General features: G+C 37.8%; 1 protein-coding gene across 13 annotated transcripts in view; it reads left to right on the top strand.

Moving 5' to 3' along the window:
* LOC138320406 (voltage-dependent calcium channel type A subunit alpha-1-like) overlaps positions 1-16,586 on the top strand; it is a 164,201-nt gene that overhangs the window by 77,929 nt on the left and 69,686 nt on the right. For all 13 annotated transcript variants that reach the window (XM_069263358.1, XM_069263357.1, XM_069263361.1 and 10 more), the window contains 3 exons: positions 2,288-2,385; positions 3,057-3,227; positions 3,793-4,016. In XM_069263358.1, the coding sequence (XP_069119459.1) occupies positions 2,288-2,385; positions 3,057-3,227; positions 3,793-4,016 (493 nt within the window). The remainder of the gene's footprint in view (positions 1-2,287; positions 2,386-3,056; positions 3,228-3,792; positions 4,017-16,586) is intronic.

Raw genomic sequence — 16,586 nt, 5'->3', positions numbered from 1 at the left:
GTACATGCTACAGTATAAAATGAACTGTATGTACATGCTACAGTATAACATGAACTGTATGTACATGCTACAGTATAAAATGAACTGTATGTACAAGCTACAGTATAAAATGAACTGTATGTACATGCTACAGTATAAAATGAATTGTATGTACATGCTACTATAAAATGAACTGTATGTACATGCTAAATCTTTGATGATATTTGATTATACCAGGTTGTTAGACTACACCCATATAACCCCTTCATCACAAGGGGCTGGCAGTATCCTTAGGGTGTTACGCCCCCTTAAACTTGTAACAGGCATTGAGAGTAAGTTATTTTATATCTGGATAAAAAAGTTAAGTGGTAACTGGGAAGCAGCTATGGGTACTTGTGAATTACTCCTTGAATGGTGTCTCTGTAGACCTTGGGTCCCTATCCAAAACCTGTAGATCCCTTTGCTCTTTCAGATATGGAATGCTTGTAGACATAGATAGCTAGAAATGAAGCTGTTAGAATAGCTGGACTGGTACAGTGTGTTGTTTAATTAGTACATGTAGTTTCCCAATGACAACGCATTGCAAGAGAAAGATTTTAAAGGTTTCAATATTTAAATTCAGCTAAAGTCATTTTCTTGTTTAAATGAATTCCGTTTATAAATGTCAAAATGTCTAGGTAATTAAAATTCATTTATAATTCATCAGTAAAAATAAAATATATACATGCATAGGAAAATGAAGAAAATTTTGAAGTGTAAAATACTTATTTGTCAAAGAGTATAAACATGTAAGTTTTGTAAACCATAATTTTCTATCCTGATTTTATCTTTGTATCCATATAATTGAATTCAGTTTGATATGGAGTACAGTGCGAACAACCACATGATATTGATCCGAGTTTATGTACATTAGAAATACACAGAAGCTTTGTTTAATTGCATATGCTTCGTTTGACAGCTGTTGATGATTTTTTTTGTATTTGAACAAATAAATTTGTTCACTGCCAAGTAACAATGCATTGTATTTAGATATGCTATTTGTATGACATGAGTGAGTCATGGAGCAGAAATTTTATCAGACAATAGATTTTAAAATGAGATCAGAAGTTTATCAAGAATGACATGAAAGGCGACATCCAACAGCTATACATATTTAACATTTAGAAATGGGGGTTCTTAAAAGATGCTCCATAGCCGACAGAGCATAAATGATATTCATCATTTGAACAATAATTAGTGTTTAATTGTGTATATATATGTCTAATTAACACAAAAAATAATATAAAATAATTTATTTTGCCTTTGGTGTATGCGTAATCAGTACTTCAATCAATATAGGATACAGTGTCACAGGATGCAATTAATTATTTTTCATATCTTTAACTTGAAGTAAAATTAGAAGCTTAAACTTTTCAATGGTGGTAATGGTGTAAAGTAAGTAACTTTTGTTACTGAAGAAAAATACTTAATCGTCTTCTCCTGTTTTTGATAGTGAAAAAATCCCATTTTTCAGCGATGGAGCATCTTTAAGCCCTATCAATAATCATGAATAATATTGCCAAATGAATTTTTTCATCATTATAAAACACATTTTTTGTATATGTACCGTAAAGCAGTACTTACATTTTAAAACAAAAATGAGTACTACATGTACATTACTGTTAGCTGTAATGAGTAGCTTTACCAAATGTCCTGTGACAAATCCATCTTTTGGAGAATTGGACTTGTGAGCAAAGAAAATAAAAGGATGTTTTAAAGGAAAGCATGAATTTTCTAAGGCACATGTCTTGTATAAAGATTCAAAGAAAAAATATATGAAATAAAACGGTATCCTTTTTTCCAATCATAATTATATTTAAATTTTAGGGGAATTTATAAGTCATACTTTAAGCATTTTCATCTTTGATTTTGAAATGTATAGAACCATATATGGTTCACTTGTGTAAATAGCTGTGGATTCTGATACATGTATCTAAAGCTGTACAAATCACAATTTTGATTTTAATTAGGAAAAACTAAACAAAATAAAAATTTGATCAGAAAATCAGAAATAATATCAATCATTGTTCATAGTTTCAACATAACTCTTTATTGACCATCAGGATAGATTATATCAATAAGTCAAGACCTTTAAAATATAATCAGAATCTAGCCAAACACAACGAAAAATGAAATGTTATTTTCTGTTAAACTTTTGTATGTGTAGTCATATATGTCCAAATTGTGGTAGATGGTTTTAGAGCTCTTCTGCTGCTGCTGCTTCGAACCTTGTGCTTCAATGGTGTGGATTTCTCTTTGTTTTTTGCAGGTTTATCACAATTTATGCCTCAAGTTCTCAGTTTGACTTGAGAACTTTGAGAGCAGTAAGGGTTTTACGACCTCTCAAGTTAGTTTCCGGAATACCAAGTACGTATGATCAATGTTACAAAATGGTTGACTAGCATGCTTTAGGTCATTACCGTTCTATTTCAAAATACATTTAAATTGAGGAAAAATTAATGTTTGTTATCCAAAACACATTATAAATATGTCTTTATAAACAACGTAAATTGAACTTTTGAGAGTTTATGCAACAATTGTCTGTTTTCAAGCAAACTTCAGTGATTACTTTTCCTTTTTCCAACATTGCATTGTCATTGCAAGAAACTCATTAAATGAATTTCTGCTTTTCGGTATCCTAGAATGCATTATTATCATATGGGGTACGGTAAATTGGGACATTTAAGCATTGGGAAAATTTGGTGTTTTTGAATCAAAATATCCCAATTCACAGTATCGGCATCTTCTTCTGTTGAGAGAATTAAAATGTGGCGTGCATATTCATATACATTATGGTTCTTTGCTATAGAAATCTAAATAAAATTTATTATCATGCTGTCACAAATTGATAAATTGTTTCTGATAAACTATAAAGGCTTAAGATAGTAAACATTCCTGACTGCAATGTTCCAGTATTTGTGTTTGAGAGATATTTTGGCATTATTTTTTACCAGCCGACAGCCCTGTTTATAATTGTATCGGGTATAGCTGTTTGTTATTGTTGTATCGGGTATATATATTTGAACTTGTCTTTACAGGTCTTCAGGTCGTGTTAAAATCCATCATTCGGGCGATGGCCCCTCTCCTACAGGTCTGTCTCTTGGTGCTGTTTGCCATCACCATCTTTGCCATTGTAGGCTTAGAGTTTTACGTTGGTATTTTCCATCGTGCCTGCTTCCGTGTAAATTCTTCCGGCAGTAATAGTGAAGGTGAGTATATCTCATCCCATCCTTGAGTTCTTGTCGTCAGATCTTTAGCTAAATAAATTTAATTAAAAAGATCTATTTCCATATTTATGGCCAGAAATATTTAAGTCATAAATTGACTGGAATAATTCAAAAATAAATCCTATTTGGGAAGTTAAGCTATCTTCTCCAACAGATGAGCTAGTTTTCCCTTGGTGTTGAATCATGCCTGCCTCCTTCAGTTCTCATGGCCTTATTAATCTAAGTACAACTACAATGTGAGAATGGCTACCAGATATATTTTCCAATGGTTGTAATTGTAGTAATGTAAGTGTCCGATGTGTTCCATTCATTGACTGTCTTCATGAAATGTTTACTCTATACGTGTGTTTACCGAATGGTTAAAACAAATTCAACAAAATGAATATCACACACTGTATCCATAGTTACCAAATGATGTATCCAATGATTACCACAAAAAAATACAATTATGGTTACTGTATATGATGTTATGATGTGACCAGCGATTTTCTCAATATATCCACTAATACAGTAGAAATGTTTATGTTTCAATGTCTTTTTTTTCCAGATGACATTGTGATAGGAGATGAAGCAGATATTCGACCTTGTTCCGACAAATCAGAAGCCACCATGAACATTGGGGGATTTAGGTGTCAAGAATCTGTATCTGTGTGTAGAAGTTTCTGGAAGGGACCTAACTATGGAATAACTAGTTTTGATAACATCGGCTATGCCATGTTAACAGTGTTTCAGTGTGTTACTATGGAAGGCTGGTCCACAGTGTTATATTATGTAAGTATCTCCTCCTGTTTCACGGAGCCTGAGGTTCTGTAATGGAAAGATAGGGGGATTATATGGGATTTACGGTTGTGTGATGGGACATCAAGGTCTATGTTGGGATTTATGGTTCTAGGGACTAGAATCTCAGCACTTGGATTTATTTGATCAGAGTTGAATTCAGGGAGTTTGGAGGATGCATGGTAAGTTTTCTGTGTTATATATTCCTTGTAGGGATGTCAGCTGTTGATCACAAAATGCACTCTATTTTCAGATGTATGGTAACAACATAGTTTATAAAAAGAAGTTTGGACAATTCAGCATACTGAACTGGCTAAATAAAAAAAAATCACCAACAAAATATTTAGCTTTACAGCTAATTATATAAACTACAATGTACTAAAAATGTAGGAAAAGGGCCAATGTAAATGAAGCTTTGAACTCCTTTACAGAAATAGGAAATTCTTTTAAAAAGCCATAGTGTGTAATAAATCTGAACAACTGAACTGTCAGATCTTTTCAAGCCATTGTCAATAGATGTTACACGCTCCTGTCTTATCCTAGATTTCCAATATGCTAGACATTAGATAGTATATATAACTGTTTTTAAGTGTCAAAGTTGGCAAACTAGAGATCTCCAGTTTCCTGACCCTATCTCAAACTGTAACAGAGTTTTACCAAATCAACTCAAACCATATAACAAATTGCAATTGGTAAAAATATCAATTACTTAATACAATTAATTAATTAAAAATATCTGCAGTGTTTTACTTATGGCAATTAATAATGAACTCTAAAATCATTTGTTTTTAAAAATCTTGCAGTCATTATGTCAAAAATTAAGAGGTCCAGAGACCTGATATTGGATTTGCAGCATGTTGGGATGAAGGGTTACTGTGTTTGTTCAAATCGATGACCTTGGTTTTCATTTAAAGTCATAAGGGTCAAATAAACCTTAATATTTAAATTACTTCTTGTCAATGATTTAGAGGCCTAAAAGATCTGATGTTTTGCCTGTAGCATGCTAAGATGATAGGTTATTTGAGATGTGTTCATATTATAGATATTCTCTTTCAATCAAGGTCACAGGGCAAAAAGGCTTAAATTTTTTAATTGCTTCTTATAAATATCTAAGATGTCATGAGAAATGAAATTGGGCCTGTAGCATGCTGGCACGAAGGACTGCCCAGTTTGATCAAACACGTTACATTGACCATCATTCAATGTTATACTTGTCAAATAAACTAAACACTTTGAGCAATCTAAAAAGCCTACCTGATATTGGGCCTGTTGTATGTTGAGATAAAAGGCTACCAAGTTAGTTGAAATGAATAACCTTGACCTTCATTCAAGGGTTACAGGGGTCAAATATGTCATAAAGAAAGACCTACTGAAGTGTTCTTGGTATACAAAATCTTGACTGTGTAATAGTTGAAGTTAAGGTGAGCATTTTCAGAACATTTTGTTTTCTTTACATTTTACAGAGTAGTGTATAATTCTAATGTATCTGTATTGTACTGATAGTGGGATGACCTTTAATGGTCATTAAAGGTCATTAGCTTATTTTTAATGATCTTACACAAACACATAACACTGAACAATCTTCACTTTTATCATATGACTTAGATATATTTGTTGTGTCCATTCTACAACACTTTATAAATATTTATTGATAGAGCGATTCTATTCTGTGATTTCAACATTGAGATGCAATATGTCTGCAATTTTGGTAGCTTCTGTTCAATCTATCCTCATCTCATAAATTTTTCATATTACATATAAACAGACTCATTTATCGCCTGGCCATAGATTACAACTAGATTGAAAAACCGTGTACCACTGTGCCAATTCTGATACTCCATTTACCCGCCCAAGGACCCATTCACATTTGAGATCATGAATATTCATATTACAAAGATGTAGATGGTGAGACATCAAAGGTAGACAGTGTTCAGCATCAACCATTCACATTTGAGCTAATGAATATTCATAGGGTTTCCTGTATGCCAAAGCAGAGGAGAACCACACACTATGAATATTTAATGGGATTGGCCTGCCATTTCCTTCTGTTCGCAGTAATTCTGTCACTGCTGCGACTGTACAGCACATATTAGTTCATTGGTGTGCTGTATATCAACTCATGTATACACTACAGTAATGAAAATATTCCGCAACGTTTGGCAATATCCTATATTCACCCACAGGCTTTGTTTAAACACTGATTAATGCAATAATTTAATCAATTTGTAATTGTGTATTGACTAGTGTAAAATTGAAAACTTTCCTTTATTCACACAGTAACTTAATGCATTCTCTATGAATTTGTATTTCAACTACAAAAGGTCAAAATAGGGGTCTTGTCTTCTCTATGATTATAACTAACATATATGTAGTCTTGATATTCAGTAGAAGAGGAAAAATAGAATTACTAGATCATAAATCTCAAGCTTAGCCCTGATACGTCTGAACTACAACTGCACTTCTAGGTACATAATGAACATATTATCTTTTCATTGTGCTAAAAGCCATATCTGACAAAAATGCAAACTATATTTAAGGTATTCAAACCTTGAAAGGTGTCTTAACCCGAGCCACACTAAATACTTTGTATATTTTAGTGACCTTGTACATACAGTTCCACCATTTGATAGTTAGATAACACACTTTGTTGATCAGTGTCTGATGCCTGTTGACACGACTGTTGTACTATGATAAGGTGTTGGTGATTTTTGTTTGGTATCATATGTTTGATTGATAGTTAAGACCCTTGTAAGGTAACTCATCAAAGTAGATATGTACCTTATATATAATTAGGAAATGTAAATATAGTCATTTAAATGTAAAAAATACCTATACAAAAGCATATACATTAATCTGCACAACCTTTGCAATTTCAATGTGATATTTAGACAAAAAAATGTCCAATTTCTCTGCTTTTTCATTGTTCTGAAACCAAGGCCCTAAAGATTTCTATCCCAATGACAAAATATTTATAGGTCAATATAGGTCAAGGCCAGGCCATGCAAAATAAATGTATTGTTGAGGCCAAGCCATATTGTCAAGACCAGGCCATACAAAATAAATGTATTATCGAAGCCAGGCCTTACAAAATATATGTATTGTCAAGGCCAGGCCGTACAAAATAAATGTATTGTCAAGGCCAGGCCATACAAATCAATGTATTATCGAAGCCAGGCCATACAAAATATATGTATTGTCAATGCCTGGCTGTACAAAATAAAGGTATTATCGAAGCTGGGCCATGCAAAATAAATGTATTGTCGAGGCCCGGCTATACAAAATAAATGTATTGTTGAGGCCCGGCCATACGAAATAAATGTATTGTTGAGGCCTGGCAATACAAAATAAATGTATTGTCGAGACTAGGACATACAAAATAAAGGTATTGTCAAGGCCAGGCCGTACAAAATAAATGTATTGTCAAGGCCAGGCCATACAAAATAAATGTATTATCGAAGCCAGGCCATACAAAATAAATGTATTGTCAAGGCCAGGCCATACAAAATAAATGTATTGTCAAGGCCAGGCTGTACAAAATGAATGTATTGTCAAGGCCTGGCCATACAAAATATATGTATTGTCAAGGCCAGGCTGTACAAAATGAATGTATTGTCAAGGCCAGGCCATACAAAATAAATGTATTGTTAAGGCCAGGCTGTACAAAATGAATGTATTGTCAAGGCCAGGCCATACAAAATAAATGTATTGTTGAGGCCCGGCCATACGAAATAAATGTATTGTTGAGGCCTGGCCATACAAAATAAATGTATTGTCGAGACTAGGACATACAAAATAAAGGTATTGTCAAGGCCAGGCCGTACAAAATAAATGTATTGTCAAGGCCAGGCCATACAAAATAAATGTATTATCGAAGCCAGGCCATACAAAATAAATGTATTGTCAAGGCCAGGCCATACAAAATAAATGTATTGTCAAGGCCAGGCTGTACAAAATGAATGTATTGTCAAGGCCTGGCCATACAAAATATATGTATTGTCAAGGCCAGGCTGTACAAAATGAATGTATTGTCAAGGCCAGGCCATACAAAATAAATGTATTGTCAAGGCCAGGCTGTACAAAATGAATGTATTGTCAAGGCCAGGCCATACAAAATAAATGTATTGTTGAGGCCCGGCCATACGAAATAAATGTATTGTTGAGGCCTGGCCATACAAAATAAATGTATTGTCGAGACTAGGACATACAAAATAAAGGTATTGTCAAGGCCAGGCCGTACAAAATAAATGTATTGTCAAGGCCAGGCCATACAAAATAAATGTATTATCGAAGCCAGGCCATACAAAATAAATGTATTGTCAAGGCCAGGCCATACAAAATAAATGTATTGTCAAGGCCAGGCCGTACAAAATGAATGTGTTGTCAAGGCCGGGCCATACAAAATAAATGTATTGTCAAGGCCTGGCTGTACAAAATAAATCTATTGTCAAGGCCTTGCTGTACAAAACAAATCTATTGTCAAGGCCTGGCTGTACAAAATGAATGTATTGTCAAGGCCTGGCTGTACAAATGAATGTATTGTCAAGGCCAGGCTGTACAAAACAAATCTATTGTCAAGGCCTGGCTGTACAAAATGAATGTATTGTCAAGGCCTGGCTGTACAAAATGAATGTATTGTCAAGGCCTGGCTGTACAAAATAAATCTATTGTCAAGGCCTGGCTGTACAAAACAAACCTATTGTCAAGGCCTGGCTGTACAAAATGAATGTATTGTCAAGGCCTGGCTGTACAAAATGAATGTATTGTCAAGGCCTGGCTGTACAAAATGAATGTATTGTCAAGGCCTGGCTGTACAAAATGAATGTATTGTCAAGGCCAGGCCATACAAAATGAATGTATTGTCAAGGCCTGGCTGTACAAAACAAATCTATTGTCAAGGCCTGGCTGTACAAAATGAATGTATTGTCAAGACTAGGCTGTACAAAACAAATCTATTGTCAAGGCCAGGCCATACAAAATGAATGTATTGCCAAGGCCTGGCTGTACAAAACAAATCTATTGTCAAGGCCTGGCTGTACAAAATAAATGTGTTGTCATGGCCAGGCCTTAGATGTACTATAAAATGCTCTTATGTAGCAGTTCAGGGACAACATTTCTATTACTAGATATCAGCTATTTTTAATATTGAATCTATAAAGTATCTCATCTCTCGATCCATATATTGACTGATTAGATTGATTTCTATACTGATGACCTGATTCTACTAGTGTCTCACCCACAATATTTAATTTTCTTAAATTCTCCTTAGACAATACACTCTAGTGATTGTGGATTAATTGACCTGTGTGGATTGATGGATTTCTACATATGGTTCTTACTTTATGATACCACTACTCCATCAACAATACCCAGCATCACATACAGTGGGTGATGATTGTAGACCTTAAATATGAATGATCACTTTTACTGTAAACCTCATTAAATAATCAGATTTTTAGCAAAGCATTTTTGTTCACTGACTGGTCATATAGACTGATGCCATCCCTATTGATGTCAGTCTACACAGGTTTGTTGACTTCCTGGTCCTACAGACTGATCCCATCCTTATTGATGTCAGTCTACACAGGTTTGTTGACTGTCTGGTCCTACAGACTGATCCCATCCCTGTTGATGTCAGTCTACACAGGTTTGTTGACTTCCTGGTCCTACAGACTGATCCCATCCTTATTGATGTCAGTCTACACAGGTTTGTTAACTGTCTGGTTCTACAGACTGATCCCATCCCTATTATGTCAGTCTACACAGGTTTGTTGACCTCCTGGTTCTACAGACTGATCCCGTCCCTACATATGTCAGTCTACACTGGTTTGTTGACTGCCTGGTCATACAGACTAATCCCATCCCTATTGATGTCAGTCTACACAGGTTTGTTGACCCCATGGTCCTACAGACTGATCCCATCCCTATTGATGTCAGTCTTCACAGGTTTGTTGACTGTCTCGTCCTACAGACTGATACCATCCCTATTGATGTCATTCTACACAGGTTTGTTGACTTCCTGGTCATACAGACTGATACCATCCCTATAGATGTCAGTCTACACAGGTTTGTTGACTGTCTCATCCTACAGACTGATCCCATCCCTATAGATGTCAGTCTACACAGGTTTGTTGACCCCATGGTCCTATAGACTGATCCCATCCCTATAGATGTCAGTCTACACAGGTTTGTTGACTGTCTCATCCTACAGACTGATACCATCCCTATAGATGTCAGTCTTCACAGGTTTGTTGACCCCATGGTCCTACAGACTGATCCCATCCCTATTGATGTCAGTCTACACAGGTTTGTTGACTGCATGGTCCTACAGACTGATCCCATCCCTATAGATGTCAGTCTTCACAGGTTTGTTGACCCCATGGTCCTACAGACTGATCCCATCCCTATAGATGTCAGTCTACACAGGTTTGTTGACCCCATGGTCCTACAGACTGATCCCATTCCTATAGATGTCAGTCTTCACAGGTTTGTTGACCCCATGGTCCTACAGACTGATCCCATCCCTACAGATGTCAGTCTTCACAGGTTTGTTGACCCCATGGTCCTACAGACTGATACCATCCCTATTGATGTCAATCTACACAGGTTTGTTGCCTTCCTGGTCCTACAGACTGATCCCATCCCTACAGATGTCAGTCTTCACAGGTTTGTTGACCCCATGGTCCTACAGACTGATCCCATCCCTATTGATGTCAGTCTACACAGGTTTGTTGACCCCATGGTCCTACAGACTGATCCCATCCCTATTGATGTCAGTCTACACAGGTTTGTTGACCCCATGGTCCTACAGACTGATCCCATCCCTATAGATGTCAGTCTACACTGGTTTGTTGACTGCCTGGTCCTACAGACTGATCCCATCCCTATAGATGTCAGTCTACACAGGTTTGTTGACTGTCTCGTCCTACAGACTGATGCCATCCCTATAGATGTCAGTCTACACAGGTTTGTTGACTGTCTCGTCCTACAGACTGATCCCATCCCTATAGATGTCAGTCTACACAGGTTTGTTGACCCCATGGTCCTATAGACTGATCCCATCCCTATAGATGTCAGTCTACACAGGTTTGTTGACTGTCTCATCCTACAGACTGATACCATCCCTATAGATGTCAGTCTACACAGGTTTGTTGACCCCATGGTCCTATAGACTGATCCCATCCCTATTGATGTCAGTCTACACAGGTTTGTTGACTGCATGGTCCTACAGACTGATCCCATCCCTATAGATGTCAGTCTACACAGGTTTGTTGACCCCATGGTCCTACAGACTGATCCCATCCCTATTGATGTCAGTCTACACTGGTTTGTTGACCCGATAGTCCTACAGACTGATCCCATCCCTATAGATGTCAGTCTACACAGGTTTGTTGACCCCATGGTCCTACAGACTGATCCCATCCCTATTGATGTCAGTCTACACTGGTTTGTTGACCCGATAGTCCTACAGACTGATCCCATCCCTATAGATGTCAGTCTTCACAGGTTTGTTGACCCCATGGTCCTACAGACTGATCCCATCCCTACAGATGTCAGTCTTCACAGGTTTGTTGACCCCATGGTCCTACAGACTGATCCCATCCCTATTGATGTCAGTCTACACAGGTTTGTTGACTGCATGGTCCTACAGACTGATCCCATCCCTACAGATGTCAGTCTTCACAGGTTTGTTGACCCCATGGTCCTACAGACCGATCCCATCCCTATTGATGTCAGTCTACACAGGTTTGTTGACCCCATGGTCCTACAGACTGATCCCATCCCTATTGATGTCAGTCTACACAGGTTTGTTGACCCCATGGTCCTACAGACTGATCCCATCCCTATAGATGTCAGTGTACACTGGTTTGTTGACTGCCTGGTCCTACAGACTGATCCCATCCCTATAGATGTCAGTCTACACAGGTTTGTTGACTGTCTCGTCCTACAGACTGATACTATCCCTATAGATGTCAGTCTACACAGGTTTGTTGACTGTCTCGTCCTACAGACTGATCCCATCCCTAAAGATGTCAGTCTACACAGGTTTGTTGACTTCCTGGTCCTACAGACTGATCCCATCCCTATAGATGTCAGTCTACACAGGTTTGTTGACTGCCTGATCCTACAGACTGATCCCATCCCTATAGATGTCAGTCTACACAGGTTTGTTGACTGCCTGGTCCTACAGACTGATCCCATCCCTATAGATGTCAGTCTTCACAGGTTTGTTGACTTCCTGGTCCTACATACTGATCCCATCCCTATAGATGTCAGTCTACACAGGTTTGTTGACTGCCTGATCCTACAGGCTGATCCCATCCCTATAGATGTCAGTCTACACAGGTTTGTTGACTTCCTGGTCCTACAGACTGATCCCATCCCTATAGATGTCAGTCTACACAGGTTTGTTGACTGCCTGGTCCAACAGACTGATACCATCCCTATAGATGTCAGTCTACACAGGTTTGTTGACTTCCTGGTCCTACAGACTGATCCCATCCCTATTGATGTCAGTCTACACAGGTTTGTTGACCCCATGGTCCTACAGACTGATACCATCCCTATAGATGTCAGTCTACACAGGTTTGTTGACCCCATGGTCCTACAGACTGATCCCATCCCTATAGATGTCAGTCTACACAGGTGTGTTGACCCCATGGTCCTACAGACTGATACCATCCCTATAGATGTCAGTCTACACAGGTTTGTTGACTTCCTGGTCCTACAGACTGATCCCATCCCTACTGATGTCAGTCTACACAGGTTTGTTGACCCCATGGTCCTACAGACTGATCCCATCCCTATAGATGTCAGTCTTCACATGTTTGTTGACTGCATGGTCCTACAGACTGATACCATCCCTATAGATGTCAGTCTACACAGGTTTGTTGACTGCATGGTCCTACAGACTGATACCATCCCTATAGATGTCAGTCTTCACAGGTTTGTTGACCCCATGGTCCTACAGACTGATCCCATCCCTATTATGTCAGTCTACACAGGTTTGTTGACCCCATGGTCATACAGACTGATCCCATCCCTATTATGTCAGTCTACACAGGTTTGTTGACCCCATGGTCCTACAGACTGATACCATCCCTAATATTGTTTGTTGACTGCCTGATTCAGCATCTGACGATGTCAATTCATTGATCCTGACAAGTTAAGCCTCTAAAGGTGTTTGAAGATTTTATGTCTGCATAACTTGCAAATTTTTCACACATTTCACACATGTGTATTCTATTGAAAGTGAATCACATGGAGGGGCATTGTGATTCTATGGAAAGAAGAATCCTATTGAGGGGCATTGTGATTCTATTGAAAGTAGAATCACATGGAGGGGTGTTGTGTTTCTATGGAAAGTAGAATCCTATTCAGGGGCGTTGTGATTCTATTGAAAGTAGAATCACATGAAGGGGCGTTGTGATTCTATGGAAAGTAGAATCCTATTGAGGGGCGTTGTGATTCTATTGAAAGTAGAATCACAGGAGGGGCGTTGTGATTCTATAGAAAGTAGAATCATATGGAGGGGCATTGTGTTTCTATGGAAAGTAGAATCCTATTCAGGGGCGTTGTGATTCTATTGAAAGTAGAATCCTAATGAGGGGTGTTGTGATTCTATTGAAAGTAGAATCACATGAAGGGGTGTTGTGATTCTATTGAAAGTAGAATCACATGAAGGGGCGTTGTAATTCTATGGAAGTTAGAATCACATGGAGGGGCATTCTGATTCTATGGAAAGTAGAATCACATGGAGGGGCGTTGTGTTTCTATGGAAATTAGAATTACATTGAGGGGCATTCTGATTCTATGGAAATTAGAATCACATGGAGGGGCATTCTGATTCTATGGAAATTAGAATCACACGGAGGGGCATTCTGATTCTATGGAAAGTAGAATCACATGGAGGGGCATTCTGATTCTATGGAAATTAGAATCACATGGAGGGGCATTCTGATTCTATGGAAATTAGAATCACATAGAGGGGCATTCTGATTCTATGGAAATTAGAATCACATGGAGGGGCATTCTGATTCTATGGAAAGTAGAATCACATGGAGGGGCGTTGTGATTCTATTGAAAGTAGAATCACATGGAGGGACGTTGTGATTCTATGGAAAGTAGTATCACATGGAGGGGCGTTGTGATTCTTTTGAAAGTAGAATCACATGGAGGGGTGTTATGATTCTATGGAAAGTAGAATCACATTGAGGGGCGTTGTGTTTCTATAGAAAGTAGAATCACATGGAGGGGCGTTATGATTCTATGGAAAGTAGAATCACAGGAGGGGCGTTGTGCTTCTATGTAAAGTAGAATCAGAGGAGGGGCGTTGTGATTCTATGGAAAGTAGAATCACATGGAGGGGCGTTATGATTCTATGGAAAGTAGAATCACAGGAGGGGTGTTGTGCTTCTATGGAAAGTAGAATCACAGGAGGGGCGTTGTGATTCTATTGAAAGTAGAATCACATGGAGGGGCATTATGATTCTATGGAAAGTAGAATCACAGGAGGGGCGTTGTGCTTCTATGGAAAGTAGAATCACAGGAGGGGCGTTGTGATTCTATTGAAAGTAGAATCACATAGAGGGGCATTATGATTCTATGGAAAGTAGAATCACAGAAGGGGCATTGTGCTTCTATGGAAAGTAGAATCACAGGAGGGGCGTTATGATTCTATGGAAAGTAGAATCACAGGAGGGGCATTGTGCTTCTATGGAAAATAGAATCACAGGAGGGGCGTTGTGATTCTATTGAAAGTAGAATCACATGGAGGGGCATTATGATTCTATGGAAAGTAGAATCACAGGAGGGGCGTTGTGCTTCTATGGAAAGTAGAATCTCAGGAGGGACGTTATGATTCTATATTTACACTTGCTAGGCTTGGTCACTATACGCTAATACTAGCCGATTTTGTTTACCATAACTGCATGGTAACATTGAACTTTGAACTTGCGTAAGGAAATGTTCTGTGCAACGTAAAAGGACTACTTTTTAAAAAAAGAAACACATGGCTTTGTTTACATTTTGACGCAACATTACGTGTATATTGTTGTTTTTCATAGAATTTTGGAAAAATGTAAACAATATATACATGTTTTATATTTATATATGATTCAAACAATTTTTAAATTAACATTTGTATAAAGAAACGGAAAAATATCCCGACCGGGGCGACGTGCTTTCATTTTTGTTAAAAATGATGGGTGTTAAATGTATAACATTACCTCTGTGCCTATGTTCGTCCTACGATCGAGCCTTTGGGGTGGACGGGTGTGAGACCCTCTGATAGAGGTCAGTTATAAACATATCCTCTTGTCTTTGTTCTTTGAGTATTTAATCATGTGTATTATAAAACATGCACCGCTAATAATCCATGTGTTGACAGTTCCGCGTCACCACAAATACATTGTATCCATCGAACACAAGTGAATTTGTTTCATCTATCGATGGCGATATGGATCTAAGCGTAGATTATATAATCACATGGCTCCCAAGGATGTAATACCGTCAAGTCAGACGACATCTCAAACACATTGAGCTACTTGAAAATCGGTGTTTTGCCAACTTCGGCAAACTAAAGTGTGTAAGCGTGCGTCAGCTTCGCCTCGCTGCACAATAACAGTCACCGAGTTCACACATGTGGCCGTGTACAAATTCTTTATGTTATTACGCTATATATTAACTTTTAGCAAAATTGAATATATATTTAAAGTTCTGATCTGATTAAATAAAATTATCTCTGAAATTTACTTTTTTTGTCATGTTTATTTTACAACTAAAATATTGAACTTTTTTGTCGTCGCGGAAGAATAATTCTACCTTACGTGAAGCGTCACCATTCGCTGTTCAAATGAGTAAGCTCCTCCCACTTTTGACCGACTTTTATTGAATAATTACGTCACTTTCAAACGACGATTTTATTGCATAAAATATAAATAAAAAGTCGTGTGAGTGTAAATATAAGGATTGGATTTCGTTTTTATGTTAACCATGCTTGTATGGAGCAATTCCTCTAAGAATATATTAAATATGGGGCGCTAACGCGCCCCATAGAATATATTCTTAGAGGAATTGCTCCATACAAGCATGGTTAACATAAAAACGAAATCCAATCCCTATATGGAAAGTAGAATCACAGGAGGGGCGTTGTGCTACTATGGAAAGTAGAATCACAGGAGGGGCGTTGTGATTCTATTGAAAGTAGAATCACATGGAGGGGCATTGTGATTCTCTGGAAAGTAGAATCACATGGAGGGGCGTTGTGATTCTATGGAAAGTAGAATCACATTGAGGGGTGTTGTGATTCTATTGAAAGTAGAATCACATGGAGGGGCGTTGTGTTTCTATGGAAAGTAGAATCACATGGAGGGGTGTTGTGATTCTATTAAAAGTAGAATCACATGGAGGGGCATTGTGATTCTATGGAAAGTAGAATCACATTGAGGGGCGTTGTGTTTCTATGGAAAGTAGAATCACAGGATGGGCGTTGTGATTCTATTGAAAGTAGAATTACCTGGAGGGCGTTGTGATTCTATTGTTTGTACTCTATCAGCAAGTGTATGG

The sequence above is a fragment of the Argopecten irradians genome, chromosome 4 (genome assembly GCF_041381155.1).
Source record: "Argopecten irradians isolate NY chromosome 4, Ai_NY, whole genome shotgun sequence".
NCBI classification, from domain to species: Eukaryota; Metazoa; Mollusca; class Bivalvia; order Pectinida; family Pectinidae; genus Argopecten; species Argopecten irradians.
Note: the sequence above shows the minus strand (reverse complement) of the source record. Positions and strands in the feature narration are given on the sequence as shown.